The sequence below is a fragment of the Hydra vulgaris genome, chromosome 13 (assembly GCF_038396675.1).
Source record: "Hydra vulgaris chromosome 13, alternate assembly HydraT2T_AEP".
NCBI lineage: Eukaryota > Metazoa > Cnidaria > Hydrozoa > Anthoathecata > Hydridae > Hydra > Hydra vulgaris.
In genome coordinates this window covers 56467501-56494641 of record NC_088932.1, presented here as the reverse complement: position 1 = coordinate 56494641, position 27141 = coordinate 56467501, and the positions used below count along the sequence as shown (strand labels likewise).

Sequence of the window (27141 nt, the reverse complement as noted above, 5' to 3'; positions counted from 1 at the left end):
TTATTTCAATCACTAATTAGTAAATAAATAATAAAAAATGTTTATTTCTGTTCACTTACCAGTGAAGAGATCCTCTTATTCTTTCTATTCTTGGTTTTCCAATTCCAAAAGTTGATAAAGTAGTATTGATGCAAACTGTAACTCTAACAAGATTATTATCTTGTATAACTTTAATGTTGGGTCATTCCATATAAGATGAGCCAAACCTTCCCATCTCAGATTTCTTGAAATTTACACTCCTTATAGGTATTATGGAAAAAAAGATTTCCCTAAAATTTTAACTCATTATCTTGAAGCATTCTAAAACTAGGGCAGCTTGAAAAATTAATGCCTATTTTGAGCAATTTATTGTTTTTTTGAAAAAAGTCTTATTTTTGAATCCATAAAAAACCAATTATTTTAAATACTTAAAAATCGATCTGTTGGCAGTAATCTACCTTAACTTTCAAAAAATTAAAAATTTTAATTTACAAAAATAATTATTTTTGGCCATCTTGGACAAAAAAAATACTTTAAAGAAAAAATTTCAATATTAATAAAACAAATAAAAGTGAAATACACATGCAAATGTGAGAATTGTGTTATTTTGTGAGAATATAATATTTTGAAACATTGGATTCAAAATTATAGAAGTTAAATCCCCCCTAAAAAAGCCTCCAGCCTTAAAATGGTAAAATTAGGTCAATTTTAGAACTGAAAATTACCCGGGTGTCCAGTAAATTTAACACTTAAAACTTTCAGGAATGTATCTTCAATACAAGAAGAAGAAATACAGAAAAAATAATTTTGGAATGGCTTGTAGCTGCTGAGATATCTGAACTTAAACTTTCTATCATAATTGGGTTCTGGAATTCAGAATCTGCCATTTTGAATTTGTTATATATAATCAATATCTTTAAAACAGATGAATATTTTAATGTAAAAATTTGTTTATTTATTATTTTTTAAACAAGGAATTTAAAAATAGATTTTAAAATAAAGATATCCGTACATAATGGCTTATATTTTTCCAATATATGAATAAATTTGAAGGGCCATTTAAAGTTTACTCCATTTTGTTGCATAAATTTCATATAAATCTGAATCATCTGCAAATTCTTGTACAATTTCAATGTACCGTTCTTTACCATAGACACATTCAAGATATATTCCAGCATGCAAATCACCTATGCGGTCCGAAGTCCGGCCTTCTTTATTATTAGTTGCATTAACTGTTGTAAAACATGTATAACCTGATATATGTTTCATTTCTAGCTTCCAATCAATATACGGTTTAAAACATTTTTTTTTTCACTTTTCACCGTTAAACAAACACTTCCTCTATTTACAATGTCATTGCAAAGATGGCATAAATTTTATGGGAATTCCCTTTCTGTTTAATTAATTTAAGATTTGAGGTGTACAAAATAAAATAAAATTTTATTTTATTTATCTAGTGAAGGTGAAGTTGCATGTAAGTATTAATATTTTAGTTTCATTTTCATTTTACTTAAATAATATCAGATTATAATATTTATTTAAAATCAAAATAAAAAATATATTACTAATATAATTTTTAGATTATTAATTCAAATATAAGCGATAACAAAAGAAGGAAAAATTATTTAAGCGAAAATTTATAAAAAGAGTTTCTGTTCATTATAGTTAAAAATGGAAATGATGACTCCTTGGTTAAATGCACAATCTGCAATAGGGAATTTTCAATTGCAATTCATGGACATAGTGCAATAACGGCACACATTGAAACTAAAGTACATAAAACGTCTCATGACATAGCAGCGTCAACATCCAAACTGACAACATTTTATAAAAAGAATACTTTTGGAACTAATAAAAAAAAATTAGCAGTTATGGAGGGTACTTTTGCTTTTCATACAATAATCCATAATCATAGTTTTATCCAATTTTAATTTCGATATTAAGAATGGTATTCAAATTAAGATTTTAAATTTTGAATAAATCGAAGACAAAACATCAGACATAATTGTCTAATCACTTATTTCGAGTTATAACAGACAACAATTTGAATATGAAAATTTTGGCGCTCTCGGCTGATAACACAAATACTAATTTTGGAGGATGCACCCGCCCACAATATTACAAGATCTTCTGAAATAAAATATTTTGTGAATCGGTTGTAATGCTCACATTATATCAAATGCCATCAATACAGCATCAAGTTCAATCTCAATAGATGTGGAAGTAATTATTATATATATATATATATATATTATACAAATATATATTTATATTTCAATCGGTTTACAGTATGGTAGCAAGTTTGAAAGAATTTTGTGAAGAGGCTGGTATTCAATGCAAAAAACTATTTGGTTATTCCAAAGTCAGATGACTTGCTTTAACTCCAGCATTAGAACGCGTTTTGCAGTTATATGATCCACAACGTTCATATTTTTTAAGCCTTGATAAATGTCCTACAATTGTAAAGAAATTCTTTCAAAACGATATTTCAGAACCTATGCTTTATTTTATTCACAGTCAGGCGTCCTTGTTTCATAAAATTACTCTACAAATTTCAGGAGATAAAATTTCAGCAGCAGAAGTTTGTATTATATTAAACGATATCATACTGCTATGTAAATCAAGATTTAATGATGGATTTTTACCACTAATTCTAAGGCATAAACTGACTGTTTTGGAAGATTCCAACCCTTAATAAAAAATGAGTTTTTAAAAGAAATAAAAGTTTTTTATAAAATTTGCTAAAAATATATCGAAGAATGGATAGTGAACTTTAGAGCATTGAATTGTTTCAAATGGAACCTTCTAAATAGTAAAATTGAATGGAACGCAGTTTCTTCAGCAGCTGAATTCGTAATGAAGAAAGTAAAAGATATTGTTATTAATGACAATTTTCTCTTTGAAGAAATTCGAAGAGTAAATTTATATTTAACTGAAGAAAAATTGAAGAAATGAAACGATGAGAAAATTGAACTTGACAAAAGATGGGTAGAAATCTTTTGGCATTTTAGAGTAGAACATATCTCACATGAAAATTTAAAAGTTTTAATAGAAATTTCTTTATGTAGTCCAGACACTAATGCTGCTGTTTGAAAGAGTTTTTTCACTAGGGATTGATTATTGGAGCAGTGAGAAGTCACAACTTTCTGTAAAAACATTATCTGCTGTCTTATCAGTCAAATTTAATATGCAAAATGAAATTTGTTCGGATGTGGCTACATTATTAGACGAACGTATTCATTTAGCAAAAAAAATCCACTCCAAAGAAAAATACATTTTTAAAAGAAAATATAATCTTTTTTTCTTCTTTTTTTTTTCACCTATAAAATACTCGCAAAGTGTACTCTTTTTGAACAAAAAATAGTTGGTCACCTTAGTTTTATTAGTTTCAGAAATATTATGAACTTAACACCTGTTATGTTTTCAATACACCATTTAAACATTTCAGTGACAGGTAATATTTGGTTATTTTGCAAGCTAGTCCCTATTACAAGTTGTTTTTATGGTCCCACCAATGCCATCACATGGACTTTTACCATGGCTTATTGCAAAAAAATGCCACTCTGCACGTATTCCATGGTCTTGAAAATGATGATATAGATTGCTAAGAGTTTTAAAGTTTTAGTATTGGCTAGCTGCTCCATCACTAAAGTAATAACATAAGGTCAAATTTGGCAAGACAATTTTTATATCTTCTAAAACTCTAGCTAAAAATGCATTAACAGCATTAGCATCATGTTGTATACAGTCAAATATTATGCAATAGTTTATTGGTTTGAGTTATATTACAAAAATTTTGATTTTCAAAATCTTTGTAATATATAACAAATGGAGGTAGTGTTGCTTAGCTATTATTCCAATGAAATTCTTGGACTGCGTCTTGTGCTATAAAACTATAATTTTCTGCAAAATCAAGCAAAACAATAATTTGGTTTTGTTAAGATTTTTTTCAGAATTCGAAGGAATAAGACTGTGCCTTTTAAATAAAATGGTGTGATCGCAAGTTTTTAATTGTAGAAACAATTTTTTCAAGAAACTCCTCTAACGGAAGTTCTAAAGTTACCAAAATAATTGCATTCTCCTTTTTTAAGCACTGTTTGTACAGCACTATATCCTCATATTCAAAACCATGTTGATTGAAGATATCACTTATATACTGTTTTAAGTTTTCTACATTAGGACAGTTATCACAACTATGAAGCATACGGTTGTGATTCTCAATGTTATATGCTGTTTTTGATAAAAGTTCTTTATATTCAATGTTACCGGAGAACTGCATAAGTAATCAGCTTTGAATTTTGGTGTACTTGACAGACACACACTGAATGCACACCAGATGCACTATCTACTGTTACACACCATTTTGGATGAAGCTGATAAAACTTTGAAAATCCTATTTTCTCTCCTGTTTTTAGAAATTCTTAATGTAGCTTTTTTAGATTTACAAGTAATAATCACTTTTGGATATGTTGTTTTTGACTATCGATTTTAATTGAAACAAATTCTTTCTCACCAGGACAATTCCAAGAATATTCAGCACACTGATAAAAATTCTTGATATTTGTTTTAAGTGCTTGTGATATCTTATTTCAAGTAATTTTTTTACACTCTCTTAAGATACCTTTAGACACCTTTAAGTTTACATGCTTTTTTAATCATTGACTTTGGTACAGAAAAGTATTCTGTTGTTTGTTGGATTGTCCAACTATTTGGTGTTAATGTTAGTAGGTTTATTTTTTCATTTCTGTTTGATTTAGCAATTTTTTGCTTATTGGCTTCACAAAATTGAGCAGCCGTGGCGCAGTGGTTAGAGTTTTGGCTCAGAACCCAATCACAACAATCCTTTGTGTAGTTTCATAATGTGCAAGGAACATGATGAAAACATATAGAAAACATATAGGAACATGATGAAAACATATAGAACTACAGTCATTTAAAGTTAAATCACATCTCCATGCAAGCATTTTTTTCTTTCCTTCCATGAAGCTTTGAATAACTCTTTCGCCAACCATTTGAGTAAACAAAGTTTTATGGCAATCAAGGTTTAGTAAAACTCTGATATTACATTTTTAGTTTTAAGATACTTGTTATTATTTTATCTAAATATAAAAAAATATGTTATTTCATTTATCAAAATTAATAAAATGTATTTGCATCATACATATTCAATAACTTAAAGTAAAGATGCATCATCATAAAATGAAGTAATACTATTTTTTTAACCCTACTTAAAAATAATTAACTTTTAAGTTATTTTTAAATTCCTTGTTTAAAAAAGAATAAATAAACAAATTTTTACATTAAAATATTCATCGGTTTTAAAGGTATTGATTATATATAACAAATTCAAAATGGCAGATTTTGAATTCCAGAATCCAATTATGGTAGAAAGTTTAAGTTCAAATATCTCAGCAGCTACAAGCCATTGCAAAATTATTTTTTCTGTATTTCTTCTTCTTGTATTGAAGATACATTCCTGAAAGTTTTAAGTGTTAAATTTACTGGACACCCGGGTAATTTTCAGTTCTAAAATTGACCTAATTTTACCATTTTAAGGCTGGAGGCTTTTTTAGGGGGGATCTAACTTCTATAATTTTGAATCCAATGTTACAAAATATTATATTCTCACAAAATAACACAATTCTCACATTTGCATGTGTATTTCACTTTTATTTGTTTTATTAATATTGAAATTTTTTCTTTAAAGTGTTTTTTTTGTCCAAGATGGCCAAAAATAATTATTTTTGTAAATTAAAATTTTTAATTTTTTGAAAGTTAAGGTAGATTACTGCCAACAGATTGATTTTTAAGTATTCAAAATAATTGGTTTTTTATGGATTCAAAAATAAGACTTTTCAAAAAAACAATAAATTGCTCAAAATAGGCATTAATTTTTCAAGTTGCCCTAGTTTTAGAATGCTTCAAGATAATGAGTTAAAATTTTAGGGAAATCTTTTTTTCCATAATACCTATAAGGAGTGTAAATTTCAAGAAATCTGAGATGGGAAGGTTTGGCTCATCTTATATGGAATGAACCTGTCATAAGTAAAAGAGTAATCATGAAGAAATCGTTTTTTTTCTATTTGTTGAGGTCTTCTTCGTTTAACACTTAAAACCTCAATTATTATGTCGTTTTCTGAAAACACATATAACGCATATATTTTGTTCCCACTTTCAACCAAATTTTTTTCTTTTTTTTTGGAATTTCTGTAGTATCTGGGTTTTGACATTTGTCCCTCATATTTACAAAGATAAAATTTTTTTTTTCGGTAAAATGAAATTTGATTGGGTTGTTAATTTTCATATATATATATATATATATATATATATATATATATATATATATATATATATATAAATATATATATATATATATGTATGTATGTATGTATGTATGTATGTATGTATGTATGTATGTATGTATGTATGTATGTATGTATGTATGTATGTATGTATAGGTATATATATTTATATATATATGTATATATGTTTGTGTATATACATATATGTATATATATAAATATATATATATTTTTAAATGTAAATTTCTTATTTTATATAGATTAGCAAAAGAATAATAAAATACGTCATTTCTGATGCTTCGATTGCAGTTCTAAATGTTAGACATTATATTTATATTATGCAAGAACATAAATTTTTTCGTTGATTTATTTAAGTTTTTTATTTAAAAACTTTTTTTTATATTTTTGTTTAGGATTTATTTTGGTTGATATATTTGGAACTTTTGAGTCAGGTTTGTTAAATCATAGTTTGTTATTAATACTTGGCTGCAATTATCTAGGTACTGTTGACCAACTAAAGTTGAGTATACTATTAAACCAAGTAAAAGTTAATTCTTTTTTCAGATCATATAATGTATATCATTAATATTTGTTTCTGTTAATTGAAGCAATAAATATCATTAACTTTAACAAAATAACTTATTTTCATTATATGTGTCTATTAGTTATTGTGAGAAATAAATATTTCATATTTTAAAATCCATATTTATTTTACAGCTGTAAGTGATGTCTTGCCGGAAAACAATAGTCTGAGTTTTGATTGCTGGTTCTGATTGATAGGCTGAGCGCAGTACATTAGATGTACTGCATTTTTATCATTTTGTAAAATAAGTGGCATTACAATTCAATGAATATATATTATAACCCCATTTTTTTGGCTATGCAACTCGTTCTTCTAAAGAGGGACAGCTCTAAAACTTAGTTTAATGGTTCTGAGGCCAGCTGAGCTGAGCTGTTAGTAAGGTTTCCCAAACCCTTCTGGTGTATATTGCCAATACTACATAAGAACAGGGTTGATAAAAATCACAATTTTTTTTGAAAAACATCAAAGAAATCGATTTTTTTGATTTAAATCTGATTTTTTTGATTTAAATCGGAAAAATTTAAAAATTTAAATTTTTATCAAAACAAACAAACTCTTAATCAAATAGTTTTTAAAAATATAATGAAATCATAACTAAATTAATTTAAAATGTTGAAAAATCCTTTTTAAGGTTGATTATTTACAAATTTTCAAAGATTCAATCAATTAAACTCGTTTATTCTAATGCTTTTTGATTAAATAGTTTGAATAGAAAAACCAATTTGCCTGCTTTCTCAATTCCGATTCTATTTCTAATGTTTGAATGCATAAGACCAAATGATGAAAATATTCTTCAACTCCTGCAGATGAAGCAACAGCAGTAAGGGGTCGTCCATAAAGTACGTACGCCAAAAATTTTGAAATTTGACCCCCCTCCCCCTGTTGCCATGCGTACTTTTATGTCCCCACCCCCCCTTAAAAGTACGTACGTTTCTCAATACCCCCCCCCCTCAAATATCTCCCCCCCCACCCCTCCTTTTTTTTTTTTTCTTAATAAAATAGTTTAATTAAAAAAAAAAAAGACGGAGGGTACCTTTGATACTTTATACGACCCCAAGGCTCTTTGTTTGCGCATTTTAAAAACGTCTTTAAGTATAAATGCAAATAATAATTTAGATAAATTTAAAATTTAGTGAAGGTAAGTGTGTATTTGGGCGAGAGGTTAATGCGGCGGCAATAGTCGACGGAGATACAGGTTCGATTCCCGGTGAAATCCATGTTAACCTTTTTTTGTTTTAATAACGAATCAAATGTAAATAATATATACTTAAGGTGGACGTTTTTTTCAGGCACCCCTCTTTAGTTAGTAAAAAACGAGTCCAACGTGAGATCAGTAATATTGAAAACAAAGGGTAAAACCCAGTGGGAGGGGGCAACAGCAAATTTTGTGCCCTTTTGCTAATTTAAGAAGCTTTTTATTTTAGCAAAACTTAGCGGTCAAATTTGGAAGATTTTGAGACGCCATTGACACGTTTTTTTTGGCGGTGACTCCGTCCCATCAACCTTGGCCCTCAGGTCTTACTCAGGGCCAGTATATAAGGGCGGGCATGTGTGCATGGGCCCCCTCAGGATTTTTTGATGTTCCAGATAGAGCACTTTCACACATCGTGCAAACTTAAGTTTGTTAATATGCCAAATGAGGTGGCCTTGCAAAAAATTTGGATGGCGGAGGCCTGGGAACAAAAAGCCCTAAAGCATTTGCCTCCCCCCTTCCCTGCCCAAACGTGAGGGAAATATGTAGCAAAATTTTTAATTTTAACATCTAAAACTAAATTTAAATTTATCGACAGATTTTAATTTTTGTAGAAAAATATTGTAAATTACAAAAAAGTTATGACCATGCAAAATTTACACCCCTCTCATTTTGGGGGTCGGGAGGGTAAGCGTTTTAAGGCTTTTTGTTCACAGGCCTCCGCCATCTCGATATTTTGCAAGGCCTCCTCATTTGGCATAGGTATAAACAAACTTAAGTTATGAGTTTGCACGATGTGTGAATGTGTCCTATCTGGAACATCAAAAAATTCTGAGGGCGCCCATACATGTGTGTGCATAAAGGAAAACTATACCCTCTACTCCATATACCATACATCTTTTTATATTGGCAAACTAGAATCTGTAGTCAGAATGTAACTTTTCTATTGATTAGCTGGTTAATTGTGATAAATTAGAAAATCGAAGTACATACTTTTAAATTGAACCCTCCCCCCCCCCCCTCCCATACGCTTTCGTACGCTTTTTGAAGACCTCCCCCCTCCCCCTATGAGCGTACGTACTTTATGGAGGACCCCTAAGTAACTGTTCAACAACAATGTAATCCTAAATTATTTTTCTTGCTTCAATTTTCGCTTTTTCTATCAAAGCACCCAAGTCGAACAATGCGCCAGACAACTCAAAAAAGATAAGAAAACAACTCACTGAGTTTGAAAAGGGCCAAATTGTGGCATGGCATGAAAGCGGATACACTGACATAAAATTGGAAAAAAATTGAATCGATGGTGCACTACAATTCGAAGATTTTTGTTCAAGTATTATTTGACTGGAAGTTTTAAACACAAAGAAGGGAGCGAAAGAAGGTGTAAAACAATTGCCAGAGAGGACAGAATAATTATAAGAGAGGTTCGAAAGAATAGAAAGATAACAGCGGCTGAAATAAAGAATCCATTCTATTGGGAAATTTAAATCTTACATTAAAAAACCATTTATTTCTGAAAGTAACCAGAAAAAAAGATTTCAATGGGCAAAGCAATATCAGAATCGGACAATCGAACAATGGAAAAATGTTTTATGGAGTGATGAGTCACCATTTTGTTTGCGCTTCAGTGGGCGGTCGCGTGTTTGGCAGTTACATAATGAATGTTACGATCCATTAGTAACACAGCCAACAGTAAAGCACGATAAAAAAGTGAATGTATGGGGATGTTTTACTTCATCGGGTGTTGGTCGTTTGTGTAAAATTCCTGGTGTTATGGACAGTAAAATGTACAAACAAATCTTAATTCATCAACTGATACCTAGTGCAAATGAGCTCTTTAAAGATAAAAGTTGGGTCTTTCAGCAAGATAATGACCCGAAACACATAGCAAACAATGTGAAAAATTATTTAAAGAACAAAAAATTAGTGGTTCTTTCTTGGCCAGCTCAAAGTCCTGATTTGAACCCTATCGAGAATCACTGGAGTATATTGGATCATGGAATTAAGACAAGAGCTACAAAAAATGAAGAAGAGTTGTTTCAAATTCTTCAAAATCAATGGAAGAACATTTCTGGGGAACTTTTTTTTTAACTGACGACCAATTGTCGATTGATTTACACCGAATTTAATACCTATTTTTCTCTGCCTGACCCCTTTTCGATTGTTGACAAGTCTCGTTAATTCGGCTTTCTTTTCTCTAGTCTATGATGTCGGACGACCAGGGTGCCTTCTATCAGAAAACGATTGAACGGTTTCAAGTCTTTTTAGGTTATTATATATTGTACTTCGAGCAAATCCTTCCTTTTCAAAATGATGTACGATTTTTTTTTATATTAGGTTTATTTACAAAAAACATTTTTAGTCGCTTTCGAAAAGATTCTCGTTCAGCTGCATTTAACCTCATTTTAAATAATTGTGTTTCAAATAATAAAGTTTATATTTTATAGAACATTTATGCCTACGCATAAAACCACAAAAACTAATTATTATGCTCAAATAATGAAATTAGGATTTGTCCGATAACTTCTGCATCACCCGTTATTGTTAACAACATTTTGCCAACATTGAGATAAATAATGCGCCAATGTTGCTTGCTATCAGGGAACTAAGTTACAATTCTTCCTTTTATTTCTTGTAGTCTGAACACTGTTTAATAAGAAATTGCGACATAGCAATAAGAAATGCTCCATAACAATAATTCGCATTGTTAATTTTCATAACTCATTGTAAATACTAAAGTAGAAAAAAAAATAAAGCAAAAACGTTATCCAAAAAAATCTTTTTTGTACTAAAAAGCCAAAAATAAAGTTTTTAATTTAAATTTAATAGTTCAGTAAACTAACGATTGGCAGATCTGTTTCAAAGTGAATCCTGTACAGTCCTGGCAATCTTTAATTTGCTGAGCTTCATTGAAATTTTAATGAAATTTACTGAAAATTTAAATTAAAAAGTTTATTTTCCACTTTTTAGTACAAAAAGATTTTCTTTTTTAGCAAATGTTTTCGATATATTTCATTATTATTGCAAGAAATTAATGTAATTAAGAAAAGAAAGTACTGTCTGATGCTAAGATCCATTATTCCGAGTTTGTTAAATCTTGTATCTTATCTCACAAGTTAAGCTCTAGAGACTTTTGGAAAAACTTAATCAGGGTGATTAACAAAGGTAAGTTGAACATTCCATTCATTCTTTCATTCCATCAATTCATAAATCTGATCTTAATATCACTCCCTTTTCTTCTAATTTGAATCTTGAATCTAACGGTCATACTTTTTCTGTCATTCCAGTTTAACAGGTTAACTCATTGTTAGACATCTAAATCCTGTTTCTATTACTTAGAAATAAGTCATTTCTCAATTAAACTTTTCCATGGCTTGTTATCCAGACAATATTCCTGTCAGTCTTACAAATATGTTCTATAGAAGTCTCTTCAATTCTCTTTAAACTGTTTAATAAGTACTTGACTGAATCTTGTTATCCACCCTGCTGGAAAACTCTGAATAACTCGAAAACTAAACTGAATAACTTTGTTCTGAGTTAGCATAATGTGGTACCTGGTTCACTGAGAACCAAGATCAATTGTCTGTTGTTGAGGATGGTGTTGAAAATTATCTGATTGTGACAATTTGTTTAAATGATTCAACTCCATTGTCAAATATTCTAAAATCTGGAAAATCTACTGTTCTTTGCAACCTGCAATTCCACAGTTTTTGAGCAAGTTGGAAATTTTTTTTTTATTCAAAATTATTATTATTTTTAATTATTCACCTTCCCAAGGCCGAGAAGGTCACTTCAGTCGAGGAGGCTACTTTTGTAGTTAAAACCCTCTCTTAACTCAATAACTCCAAAATGCGTACCTTGACAAACAAGGACCCTGCGCGGAGAAACAAGCGGTACTACCAGGGATGCAAGTTGGTGTGGATTTCCACATTTCCAAATAACTTGAGGAACCCAATTGTTTTCCACCAGTGTTTAATTAATTTATGGTCATCTTGTATCATCAAGTAGTATCAATAAGTAAAGTCTGCTGTAAATTCATCAAAATGTTTATTGTAGCCTGACCGCATTGGAAATAATATCTTAAAAAGGCAGAATATGTCTATTATCTCTAGTATTCTTTTTGATGTAGTGTTTTTTCTATTGCATTTCCAAAACATCCTTGTCAATGTTTTGAAGTACTTCTTAAAGGAAGTAATCTCAGACAGATGTCAACTGCATCCAGCCCCTGTCTTTTAAAAAGCCTCCTAAGCAAATACTGGAGGGGTAAGCAGAATTATTCTGTTTACCAGCCTCATCTATTAGGCTGGCATAGATGTAAACCTGTGTTACATTGTTTCCTGCCCAGGATGGTGAATGCTGGATCTTCTTGACTCTATAGATATTTGCTTTTGCCTCCTTGATAGTTGCTATGTTGCTCTTCCTGTTATCTCCTAATGAGGGTAAAGCTCTAAAACTCAGTTGAATGGTTTTAGGGCCAGCTGGTAGTAGAGTTTTCCGAACTCTGTGGTAGCTCTCAGAAAGGCTGATTCCATCAACAGCTGTAAAATATCAAAGTATTAACAATGCAATGTTGCACATGGATAAGTGTCCCTGTTAGTGCTTTTATTGTGCATTGACTTTAATGCTCATCACACTGAATGACTTTTGGTGACTTTAACACTCATTTCATTCAATGGTTTTGCTCTAACACCACTAACCCTGCAAGCATTTACAAAAGTTCGGTATTTCTCAATCTCTTACTCAGATTAATTCTGTGACTTGGTTTCTAGACAACCCTAATCACCTATTGTGCTTGTTATGATCTTCTTTCTGATTTCATTCTTTACCTCTATAGATCTCTTATTTCTTCCTGTACAGAATTCTTTTGAAATATTTAGGCTGGTTCTTCTAATGATGCTCTCTCTCTTTTAGACAAAGTTCAAAAATGCATTGTGAACGTAGTTGGACCTACTTTATCTGCCAAGCTTGAGCCTCTCTCCCATTATTGTAAAGTTGCATCTCTTTTTCTTTTCTACAAAAATCATGATTACTGCTCAAAGGAGAAATCATCTGTGTTTCATCAAATAAAACTCACTCTCTCTTGACTCCTCATTCAGCAAAGTCACATCCTTTTACTGTCTGACCCTGCACACTCTAAAAACTTTTACATGTCTAGTTTTTATTGCTGCAATTTTCCTTACTCATATGACCTACTACGTTTCAAGTCTTCTGTCAATTGTTTCCTTGCTCTTTAACTCTATTATTTGTTTTCTTGTAACTCCCGACTTAGAAGTAGTTGCTTGCAGTATGCAGTTTGACGTGAATTAGAATAAAATAAGATAAAAAACTTCAAAGTTTTTAAAGCAGTTGGTCAATTTTGTGAAATAAGTATAGATTAAAAAGTGTATAATTGGAAAAGTTTGCTGTTAAAAATTTTAAAAGTAAAACAAACTATTCTGAAGTTAAGCGACTGTTAATTGCACCCAACAAACAAATTAAAGTGTTGATGAATACATAATTATTTATTTATTTAAATAAATATGTATTCATCATTTATTTATTTATTAACTTGATATTTAATGTGTACATGTACAATAACAATGTATGAAGCCTAGGTAATCTTTTGTTAAATTTATGTTAAAAACAAGTCCAACTTTGATTTAAACTCTTTAAGTGTTTTAGAATCTACAATGTTTTGATCCAATTTATTCCAACTGTTAATAATATAGGTTTTTAAGAAATAGTATCTCATGGATGTTTTGTTGTCTATTAAACCTCATATTATGACCTCTTGTATTTGAAACTATTAAATCAGATAAATATTTTAAGGTTATGTTATTCATATATTTTACTATTTTGTTAAGTTGGATTAGGTCATTACGGTCACATCTTTTTTCAAGAGTTGTTAATTTAAATTAGATTAGTCTTGTTTAAAGTTTAATTTAAATTAGCAACTCTTGAAATAAAACTCCTTAAAGAGATTTTTTTCATGTTATTTTATGTTGAATCATTTCAATTTTTTTTTGTCTTGTTCTAAGTAAGAATTCCACACTGAATTCACATAGTCTAGATACAGTCTTACAAAAGAGGTGTACAATAGTTTAGATGTGTTTATGTTCAAGTTTTTAAATATTTTGTAATTTCTAACATTTTATTAGGTTTACCAGACACATAATTAACTTGACTAGACCAATCTTTTTCAATTTTGGTTTCTGGTAGTTCAACTCTGTTTAATACTGAATCATACAATGTGTGTTTATACTTAGTATTTTTGCTACGCATATGCATATGTTTACATTTGCTAACATTAAATATTAATAGCCATAATTGTGACCATGTCATTAATTTGTTCTAATCTATCTTAGAGAAGTTTTTTCAGTATCAGACAGTGATCTTATTATGTTAATTAGTTTTATAATCCATTAAACAAGCTAAAGGATCAGGAAGAAAATTTTTTTTACCAAAAAATTATAAATTCAGTTAAATTTGTTTAGATCTGTTTGAGTCTTTTCTATATTAAATAAAATTAATTTCCAAAACTACTTCTGCAAAATGTGAAAATACTTTTAAAAATAAGACAATTTTTTTAATTTTATTTAAAAACTTTTTATTATTTTATTTCAAGAAGTGTTTCTACTATATATAGTCATCATTAGTTATAATATATTTGTTTAAAACGGTATAAAATATAGTATATAATTGTAAAAATAAACATATTAAAAGCCATAAAATCGATTATAAACTTCCTATATAAAAAAAAAGAGTTACTAAAAATCATTTTAACAAATGTCAAATATGACAAAATAACATCTTGCACTGTTACATACAAAATCTAAGTGCTTCATTGTTAAATCCATAACTTTTTAGTTTGAGACACAACCTGTTGTGAGGCACAATATCGAAAGGTTTTTTCATATCTAGGAAAATGATATCTACTTGTAAATTATCTTCCATTGCCTGAGTTATTAGATCCATAGATTCTATAAGGTTTGTACAGCAGTTTTTTTCTAGAAAATCAAATCCTAAATTTCTAAAGTAACATAAATGTAGGTTTTAAGATATATTCCATTCTTATAACTGAAGTAAGTGATACTAGTTGATAACTTAATGGATCCAATTTATCTCCATTTTTGAATAATGGTGTTATGTTAGCATTAAGGCATTTCGATCATTTTGATAGTATTCTTAACTAAGATCTAAAATGTGTGATGATAAAAAAAGTGTGACAAAAATTTTAAGATAGTAGAAGAAGCTAAAAAATAGACTCTGTCAAAAAATATTTTAAAATCTTTAACGCGAGAGAAAATTGTAACAGCAATCATTTTTCGAACTGCATATAAAGTTGCAAAAGGAAACCAGTCTTTTAATAACTTTGAAATGGAAATTGATCTTCAAAAAATTAATGGAGTTGAAATCGGTCGTATTTTTCATTCTACAAGCGCATGCCTTAATATTGTCAATCATATATGAAACGAAATGAGGAAAAAAATTATTGCAGAAGTCATAAAGTCAAAAAGTAAGATTTCGATAATAATTGATGAGTCATAATTTGTTGAGACAATTATATATAGTTAATTGTATATATCATAATTGAAGAGAAATAATTCGTGGATTCAGTGAATACCTGGTAGAAAAAACATCCTAAAAATTTAGTTCATTTACTTAGCGGAAGGTATTCAGCAGTAGACACTAAGAGCAAGGGAAGGAGACGAGAGGATATGCCTAACGAAAATTTGAAAAAACTATGAGATTTGTTATAGAAGTTTATAGTTTTATAAAGTTTGTATTTTATATGCAGTGACATGACCCCTCACTCCCTACCAAAAAAAAAATCATCTGTCATTATTTGAAAAAAAAAAAGCTTCTTTTATTGGAAAACGGTTTCTTATATTTATTCCTGCCTTTATGGGTATGATGTGCGAGGGAGCCTACCAACAGCTATACATATAAAATTTATTTACAAATATAATTACTAATTTCTGCCTCATTATTGAAATATAAAGAAAAATACATGTAAGTTTCGGCACCTTTTTTTTTTTAGAAAAAAAGCACTGTATATGTATATATATATATATATATATATATATATATATATATATATATATATATATATATATATATATATATATATATATATATATATATATATATATCAGTGGTGTACAGTCCTAGTCGTCTAATGGTAAATGCCAGCTGAAACTTTTGAAGGACTACTGGAGATATTATTTTGAGACAATTAAGTTGTCCGAACAACCGACTTCATTTTTTAAATTTCTATTAATTCAATAATTCTATAAAAAGTAAAATTTTTGTAGCCAAAGTTAAATCTTTAGTTTTTTGCTCTAAAGATGACTTTTTGCAGTAACGTTTTGCAGTTAAGTATTTTTGATGGCTTTTGTAATAATAATGCACTAACCTTTTTTTTCTCTTTTAATTCACATGCTCAAGGTCATGAAGGTCACTACAATCAAGAAGGCTACTTTTTTAATTGTGGTTACAACCATTTCTTAACTCCAATAACTCAAAAACATGAACTGTGACAAACAAGGCCACTGTGTGGAGGAACAAGTTGAGCGTGGTACTACCAGGGACATGGTGAGGATGGAACTCATAACTTCTTGCTTATGAGGCAAGTGCTCTACCCCTACACTACTACCACTTCTGCAAGTCTCGGTGTTAAAGTTTGTTTTAGTAAAAGTAAAGTAATTTTTATAATTAGAAATTCTATAATTAATAAGTAAAATTAAGTTGTTTAAAGATTAAAATACAAGTTTATGTTTTTGATCATTTTACAAACTTTATTTTATGCACTTTGAGAAAAATAATATTATTAATATAATAATAGAAATATAATTGTAGAAAAATACTTAAAAGTACATATGCCATGTCGTTACATTTTAAGTGTAGGGGAGGCAAAGTGCTAAAACAGCTTAACTACCAAAAAAAGTAATTGAATCAACAACAAAAATGGTTCTTCTTGCTGCGATGTATTTAAAAAAAAATCTGTCTCATTTTTATAGTTACTTTATAATTATTTAAAATAATTATATTTTTTTGCACATATTTTTTTATGCAGTTTCGTCACTTATTTTAGGCATCATACTAAATTGAAATTTCCAAGTTATCTGAGAAATAAGAATCATTTTTTTTTGACTCAGCACACAGTTCATATACCAAGCAATGTTTTTAAAAAGTTTGACTTAATTTAAAAAATTTAGCAATAAGTTACAGAATAATAATAATATCATTAAGTTATATCTGCTTGTTAAAAAATAAGTTGTTTTTTAGTTAATTATGCGCATAATTAATGACATAATGTTGAAAACACAGAAGTAATGTCTTTTTTGAAAAAAATTTTTTCATCTGTTTAAATACTAATGTTACTGAAATGTTTGAATATGTAAAACAAAAGGGATCCTTTAAAAATTGTATTTAAATAGTGGTTAACCACTTTAATTATTAAAAACTTTTATATTGAATATATATTTTTTTTATTTTTGTGTCAATTAGTATTTCAAATAAAGATTTAAAGTATACTACCCATTCATATTTTTATGTTTATCTTCCTTTAACTATATATTTATCTTCCTTTAACTATATATTTATCTTCCTTTAACTATATATTTAAATTAGAAATTCTACATTGATGTCTGACACATTTGATCTTTATGCAAAGCAAGGAGTTAAATAAACTTGAAACCAATTGCGTCTATGAAATTGTGTATATCCTTAAGAATTTTGTAGTTTTGCAATTATTTAATAGTTTTTTTTTGCATTATTTTTAAACTCATTACTATTGATCATTTGCAATTTAGTTGAATTTATGCTATAATGAAATTAATGTGGTAATTCCAATCTTACGATTATTTAAAGACCAGACAGTATAAGTTAACTAAAAATGATTTTACCATCAAATATCATATTTTATTTTTAACGATCTCTTAAATTTGCATAACAGTTAGACATTTTTTTCAGTTCAGATTACATGTTTTCAATTAAGTTTATTATTGAATCAGGGGCTATGGTCTTAGCAATGAAATTGCAGGATCAGCAGATTGCAGGATATATTCTTGATGTGTGTAGAGTGAAATTGGATTAAAAAATGAATAGTTTTATAACCTGACAGAAAAATATTGCTTAGATCTTTATAGTTTTCAAATAAAGTGGGTCGGCCCTAGGTAGAAGGAGGCCCTAGGTACGCAAACTTTCCCTATCTTTAGATAGTCAGTTGATGTAAACACACTTCTTGCATGTTTTCCTTATTTAAGTTGGTTGATGTATGCACAGTTCATTGCACCTATCCTAAGATAGTCAGTCGATGTATGTACACTCTGCTGATCCCTAAATAAATTAATGAATGAAATAACTAAAATTGAATTATAAAAACAGTGTAAAACAACAACAAAATAAAAACTAATCTTATAAATTAATCTTAAAAAAAAATTTTTTGTAAATTTTAAAAATTAAATAATTATTAAAATTATTTAACCAAATGGTCACCCTTATATTGATATAGTAGATATGTTTTTTTTTCTTGATTATAAAGGTTACTCTAAAAAAATCTAACAGTGTTGTCATAGAGCATCGCAAATGAAATTTAACTAGAAAATTCATGCTGTCTAATTTACCCATTTTCCATATGGTATATGGCAGGCATTAAACACATTAGTTTAAATATCTTGGTTTTTGAAGTCAACGGTCACTTACCACTGCACCATAACTGCAGTGATAACAGTGATTTTATTTGGTGTTGTTTTTTTCACATAAACATTTAATTTTGAGTGTTACTTTAAAAATGACTTTCAAAAGAGAACAAACATTAAATGTGCAAAATAGCATAAGATAAAAAAATATTGTTTCATATTGTTTTTACATGTATCTCTTTATTAAAAGGTTTGAAATTATTTTTTTGTTAGCAGTTGCAAGAAAAGTTTCATTTCTTTAATCGAATATCTAAAAGTTTTGTGTTACTGCTTCTAAGTATACCATTTAATGATAAAGATTCTTTTTTAAAGGTAAACTATTTTTAAATAGAAATTTATTTAGCGTTTAATATTTAGTATTTTTAGAATTGTTTTAATTTCAGTTGTACCCAGACTGTTTATGTCAAGCAATATACCTGATGTTTAATGTATCTTCAACTTTTGACTATCTGTTTGCTGATTGGTTGATTAAAACTGTTTTTTATTGGCTAACTGGTATGTTTTATTTTAGGTTTTTTCAAGTGATCCATTTTATCTTTTAAATGAGTACAACTCATGAAGTTGTCTATACTTTGTAGGTACATTTTGATGCAAGTAGAGTGTAATAAAATTTGGTCTACATGATTAAATATGCTATTTTTTTTAAGCACCAGCGATTGCTAATTTTGAACAATGTGCTACACACTAATTAAACGCCAGGCTTCTTTCTCATAAAACTGTTTTTGCATTATAACAAATACCACTGTTTAGTGAAGCATGGTACTTAGTTGGTACTTGTAAATTTATGTTGAACTTCTACAATACTTTGAGCTGTTTCAGATTTTTATATGTTTTATATGCAAAAAAAATGTTTCTGATCTCTACTGAATTTAAACCATCTGGTAAAGCAAGTACAGTTACATATACCACCTCATTTTTAAGAACTGTCTGCTGAACTGCCACACCACAAACTGTCTGTTGAACTGTCACACAACAAACCGTATGTTAAACTGTCATACAATACACTGTTGAGTTAAACATTTCTAAAACTATTGTGTAATGAATTTTGCAGACTTCTCGCAATTTAGTCAACAAATTCTACAAACTGGTGATCTGATATACTTATTAAACATATTTACTTCAAAAACCTAATTCAACTGTCAGAAGAAGCTTAGAAAATGATTATTATTGTTTTGCAAAGAGTATGGATTTTTTTTTTAGTATTGTCGTGAAGTGAAGTATGAAATCGTTTTTGTTTTTTTATTGTTTTCAACATTTTAATGATAGTTAATTTGTTGCAGATAAAGTCTTTGATGTGTGAAGAAGGTTGTTTGTTTTTTTTTTTTAAACAGATTGTAAGCTTTTAATTGTTGAGTTTTACAACAATGAACAAAAGTTTTTAAACTTTCATAATTCAGAGCAAAGTTTGTATTCTAAGTTTTTTAATTTTCCATCTGAATCTATGTCACTAGAAGTTCACATTCACTAACTGAATCATGTTTTTTATTTTTATGGTACTTTATTATCTTTTAAAAAAATTCCTCTAGTAACTTTTTAAATAACTGAAACAACATTTTAAATAGTATTTTAAAACAATTTACCATATAAAAAGTTTTTATACTTTTAAAAACTCAAAATATTTTTATTATAGTTTTATAATGTAATTTTTATTAATTATGAATAAATTTTTTTACAAATAAATTTTATTACAAATAAATTTTATTCAAAATAAATTTTGTTATGAAATTGTTGTACAAATTTTAACTTAATTCATTCTGTTTTAAAATGCATGTAGAGTGGATTTGAATCTCAAACCTTTTTTATTGTGGGTTGAAAGTTCTACCAGTAGTCTGCTACCGCATTAACAGCTTTTGTTCAAAAAACCCTAATTATTAGCTTCATAAGCAAAGCATTGTTTGGGATGTACAATAGGGTGGTACTTTTTAAATTTTGGATATAGGAGCACACGCAATATTTTTTTTCTTAAAATGTTTGAGGAAAAAAAAATATTGTGCACCCATTGAGTGGGGCGCAGGGCGTTTGAAAAATGTTATTTTTACTGAAACCTCATTAAAATGGCACTTTTCTGACTTTTTTTAAAAAGCTTATGGGAATGCAATCATTAAAAAAATAATTAGACAGACTATAGACATAAAATAGGACATAACTTCTGGCCCTACTTTACATAAGGCCATACAAACACAGTAGGCGTAAGAAAACTAGTCTACCATTATGGATTTTACAAAAAAATATATATGTATAAATGTTAGAAATTCTAGTGTACGTAATTGTTTAAATATGTAATAGGATATATAAAATGTTTAACTTGTGTACGTGCAGGGCATTTGAAAAATATCAGTTTTACTAAAAACTCTAAAAAAGTAAGTGTAACAATCTTATCATTGTTATCAATGTACATAATGCTACTATTGCTATTAATGAGGTGAATCATAAAACATAGTCATCAAAATTTGTGGGGCACATTTATGTCCCCTTCTCCATTTTTATTAAAAAACAATAAAAATTAGTCAATAGCAGGAAATGGTTTCTTGATGATTTGCTTTTTAAACATGTTCAATTTAATTATGATCACTTTGCCATCCTAAATATTGGAAAAAAGAAAATAATGGATTTACTTGAAATGATGTTTTTAACAAATTTATAACATATATATAAAGATAGTCTTTACCTACTACAAAAAGCTACTAATATTTTTAAGCAAACATAACAGGTGATAACTAAGTTTTGGCACAAATTTAAACTAAAATTTAATAATGTTTGAAATTTTATTTTAAATCTATCAATTACATTATAATATTGTTAATTAAGTCTATTATAAAAAAATAATAATGAATGCGTAATTAGAGTCCAGATCTCTTTATTTTATTAAGTCGTTTCCTGACTGATAAATCATGGTTTTGTACAAACTTTAAGTCCATATTGCCATAGCAACTATCTTTTTTCTCGCAAGATTCTCAACAAGATTTTTGCTGTCCATTTGTTCTTGTAAACCTCCATTTTTCAAGTTTCCCAAAAAATCTTCTATTGGACAAACTTCTGGAAAGTTTGCTGGATTCATGAATTTTGGGACAAAAGGTATATTCTGGTCTTCAAAAAATTTAGTTACCTTGGAAGCATAATTAGTGGGCGCTGAGTCAGGCCAAAACACATACCCAACACTAAGCCAGGTCAAAACACATATAGTGCTGGTTGTATAATATATACAACTAGCATATTTCTTTGTTATAATTCCACAATAAATGTCTTGTAATCGCGTTTCCTGATCTTTGAATAAAAGGTTTTGTCCTTTCAGTGATTTTGCAAGCCAAAGATAACTAAGTCATAAAATCTTTCAATGATAGAGCCCAGATAGAGCCATACAAGCAACTTTTGGGGATATTTTTCTTCGAAACTGTATTTAACATTTTCCAGTGTTTTATTCAAGTTGTCGGTGTAGAAAACGTCATTGCCTGGCTGATCAGCATGGCTCAATGTAAAATACATTGATACACAATTCATCATCAATTAAAAAATCACAATTTCCATAATGCTGTAAAATTTGTCTACATTTGGATCGAGCTTTTTTTGTTGTTCGGTTTGAAGTGGTTTTTTAATTTTTTTTTCTATACTTGATGTTTGTACGCATTTTTAACAACTTGTTAACATACGGTTGAGAGATCTAAATTTTCTTGCAGCTGCTCTCTGAGAATGTCCTGATTTATGATTGAAGATATTTTTTAGTTTTCTAATGTTACTTTTTGTTGCTACTTTTGCTTACTTTGGACCACCATTGGCATTTTTTCATTTTAATGTACCAGTTTCTTTTACTTGCTTGATCCAACAGTATATACTACATTTTGAGACTAAAGGTCTGTTGAAATGCTTTATAATTTCGTTTGATTCTATTCCAAGATTCTGAAAAATGAACTTGTGCAATTTATTTTTTATGGTCTCGTATTTTGCCATTTCTTGTAATTTGAAAAAAAAGAATAGTAGAAAGAAAATTTTATTAAACTTTATGATAAAATATAAGAGCTTTATTTTAAATAATTTACAATGTATATAGAGTGTGTAGTAATAGAATTATATGCAATTTTGTATTTGGGCCAAAACTTAGTTATCACCCATTAATATCAATTTCGTTGCGATAAATGTCTGCTCAAGCTCAAACAGTATTAAAATGCAGAAATATGTATACAGACAAACTTGAAGTTATTTGACTTGACCAAATGTAAGCGCAAAATCTTATGCTGTAATGAAAGTGGATGCAACAGTTGTTTTTTTAAATGTGACTTGCATATGTCCAAAAGTGGCAAAGATACCTTTGCTAGAACTATTTTTCAAGCAACCTCAAAAAAAATAAAATTGGTAACAAAAGTTCTTTACAAATAAGATTGGTTGATATATCAGAAACATATCAGTTAACAAGATATTTGAGCAGTAGAATTTCAAACAACAATAGACAATTTGGACATTGCATAGTCGGTTAGGTGGTAGACAAAACCTAAAAAATATTATTTATTATATTTAAGACAATATAATAAAAAATATTCTTAATACTTTATTTATTATTTTTAAAATTGTTTTGAGTTTAATAGTATCTTTTAAAACCACAAAAATTAGTTGCAGTTTCATGTAATCGTGTAGTTGCGGCTTCTATTATCAGTTTTTGTTGTCTTTAATATTGTTTATTCTTACTGTTATTAATAAAACATGTTTTATATTTCTAGTTTCTATAATATATTTTGTTTTCACTACTTTTCGTTATTGTTATTTTTATAAATATTTACATTACAATTATTAACTACTATTAACTATTATTACTAATATTAATATTGTTATTATTATTATAGTGATTATAATTGTTATTATTATTATTATTATTATTGTTGTTATTATTAGTGCTTTGTTGTTATAATTTTATAATTATTTTTATTACTCTTATTATTGCTGTTGTTATATTATTATTGTTATATTTTATAGTATAACTTTTTATAATTACTACTTTTGATATCTATATTATATTTATTGTTGTTATTATCACTATTTTTATTATTATTGAATTTGACAGGTGTTTACCTAATATTAGCACTCATTACCATTTGTAAATATCCTTGTTGTTTGAACTTTTATTCAGAAATATTTTTATTCAGAATATTAAATATTTTTATTCAGAAAAATTTGATTTGATTTGATTTGTATAATAAAAAAAATTTATTTTTAATAAAGCGTGAAATTTTTATGTAGTAAACAGTAATTTTAAAAGTTCTATGAGCATACCGAATTAGTTTATATATTTAAACTATTTAACAGTATAGCTTTACGAAAAAATATAAAGTAAAGATCGGCAAATATATTACATTTATAAACTTGCTTTAAAATAATGCTTTAAAATAATTATAATAATAATTATTACAATGATAATTATAATTTAAATAATAAGGTAAATTTATTACTTTCATTTTGTACAAAAAGTGTCACATATTTTAGAACCTATGAGAACTTATATTAAGTGCTTGAACTGTAATATGTATACAACTTATTTGAACGATATACGTTGCCCCTAGTTTTCCCTTTTGGGCATCTTTAACATTATAAAATAATGACTTGTAACTTATGTTATTTGCTTGAAATCAACTTTTTTTTCTCCAAAACAAAAGTATATGTTATTTTGTTTGTTTTTTAATTCAATATAAATTGTACTCTTTACAAAACGATTTTTTTGTTTTTTTTATTTAGTAATAATATAAAACGGACTTAAATGACAAAATAAACTAATTCTTAATGATATACCATTCTCTTCATCGATATTAACTCTTCTAGTTTCTGTAGATATTAAATTAGAGAATTCTGAGTGAAAAAAACTTTATAAAAGTATATCGTAAAAAGTTGATAGCTGCAAACAATGATAATATTTATTTTAAGAGAAGTAATGAAAACTGGCTAGCTTAAGATTTTCAATATACCTACTGTACATTAAATGCTACATCATCAGTTAATGAAGTTGGGAAACCACGTTAAAAAAGCTTGTAACAGAACAAAAAAAGGCTTCAAAATGTTATTAATAGTTTATCTAGTCCTAAACTACTTCATGCAACAAAATTGAAACTAAGAAGTGAGTTTAAATACTTAAATTGAAATGCTTAAATTATAAATTAAAACCCTATTGAAGCTGCTTAGAAATTGTTACCTCATAAAGCTTTATCATTATTTATTGATGGTGATATATTAAAATCAACATACCAGCTTCTAAGAAATGGTGCTGAAGAAAAAACCTGCCACATATCCTAAGAACATTCATGCAGATGACTATTTAGTACACATAACGCTAAAAGATCTTCTAAAACACAGTATAACTTCTTAAAATGCTGTGTGATGTACAAGTTCCTTTGCTAATCACAATGCTTAAGGAAATAACTAAACTGATACCAGGCTGGATTTGATGTTATTACAGGACATTGTGTTTATAAGGTTTAATGAATGAAGACTTGTTGTTTATTATTTTTATAGTACCTTTAGAGCTCAGTGGACTTACAAATAAAAACGTTGTAATATTATTCATCCAGAATGTGCAGCCAAGAAAATGAAAATAAAAAAAATACTTTATTATATATAAAGATGATAAATAATCTACAGACTTGTTTAAAATGTTGTGGAAATATTAAAATTCGATAATAGAGTTTCAAATCTAGTGCTAAATTTTCATTTTTTCATAAGTACGCATTTTTACTTTTAAAGTTTGCTCCATCATTTTTTTTAAATATTTAATATTTATTTAACCAGTTGAGGGGTAATTACACCGACTTGCTACATTACTTTTGTTTACCAAAATACTTTTGACACCAGTTTAAACATAGAAGTGTTTGTTATTCAGTTAAAAAAGTTTAAGTATTTGAAGTTAAAATATTATAAAACCGCATTTTTAAAGTTTTATAAAGTTTATTGAATAACTTTTAGTATTAGCATCTATTTAATTAAAATTTGTAATAAAAGTAAATATATCTTAATACAAAGTGATTGTTTGGACATTTAAAGGGTTTTAGCACCAAAAAAAAAAATGAAATATTTTTTGTCCACCATATGTCTAATATCCGGCCACTGTGCATTGGCAACCAAAATGCAAATAATTCAGAAAAAGCTGACTTAAGTTTAAAAAAAAAGTATTTAGATATTACCAGGGTTTCTCCAGCAGCTATAAGGTTAATGAAAGAAATTCAAGGTAGAGCTGAAAAAGTGGCAATGAATGATAATATTTAATGTATTTTTTTTGGTGGACAAAAAGATTTGACTAAGTACATGAGAGAAGAAGAAGATGGAAAATTACATTCATTGGAAAAATAATAAAAACATTCTTAATCTTAAAGGCAAAGAAGTTGGGCCATATTCGCATGCAAGATGGTTGAATTTTGCAAATAAAATATGTTTACTTTGGTACTCAGAAATTGCACTTCCAGTTAAAGAGACAATCTTCAACTTCTGGTGGAGTTTATTGTTGGAGTTTATGCGCCACTTTGGTTTGAAGTCAAAGTAAAGTGGACTGAAGGGCCTAACCATATACTCAAGTAAATTAAACTTCTTTGTCATAAAAGACTTAAAGTTAAAGACATTGTAATGTCGTATGTTTTATCATCTTCATGAAATGCTCATTGTGAAAAAACAGAAAGACAATTTGCCACTAAAACAGCTTTAAAATTAAGTGGAGATTCAGAATACGAAACACCAATGTAAGTCGTCGAAATCGTATACATAATGAAGATGCTGATTCACTTTTTGATCTAACTATTTGGAGTTTAGATGTACACGAACCTTTACTTGCATGTTTATTGTCAAAGGATGAACTTTTAAAATACAATGATACTCCGATGTATGTACCTTGTTTTTCTTTTCATGGGCAAGCTATTGAAAGATGTGTCCAACAAGTCACAAGAGCTTCTGAATCAGAATTTGGAAAATATAGAATAGAATAGTTCATCAGAGCAACCTTAGCACATCGAGAAATTATGCCCGTGAACCAATCAAAAAAAGATCTATTAAAATTAATTTAGGCAATATAAATTTTTTTAGTTGTTTTCTTTTGTTTTGGGATATTATTTATGATCACAGTAAACAAATTTAATGTTAAATATATTGTATCTTTTTGATAACAATTTATTTAGGAACAATAAATATTTAACCCTTCAGAAAGTTTTTGAATTATTGTAATAACTGTATTATTTATTAATTATAGAGCAAATAAGTTTTTTTCCTCTTCTAATATCCTAGAGCAAACACGGTATAATTACTTTACATTTTTGTATGACTTTATGAAGAGTAGCACCCAAAGTTTATTTAATGTCTATATTATGCCTAGTTGTTTTTTAATAATTGCATCACCAAAGAAAAGTACTAATTTAATGTGTTTTTAGTAAAACTGACATTTTTCAA

At 28.1% G+C, this 27141-nt stretch overlaps 1 protein-coding gene across 4 annotated transcripts in view; it reads left to right on the top strand.

Annotated features, from left to right (window-relative positions):
- Positions 1-27141, top strand: part of LOC136089195 (protein FAM227B-like) — a 66721-nt gene that overhangs the window by 15493 nt on the left and 24087 nt on the right. For all 4 annotated transcript variants that reach the window (XM_065814912.1, XM_065814913.1, XM_065814914.1 and 1 more), the window contains 4 exons: positions 6542-6598; positions 6695-6733; positions 18952-19050; positions 19122-19233. In XM_065814912.1, the coding sequence (XP_065670984.1) occupies positions 6542-6598; positions 6695-6733; positions 18952-19050; positions 19122-19233 (307 nt within the window). The remainder of the gene's footprint in view (positions 1-6541; positions 6599-6694; positions 6734-18951; positions 19051-19121; positions 19234-27141) is intronic.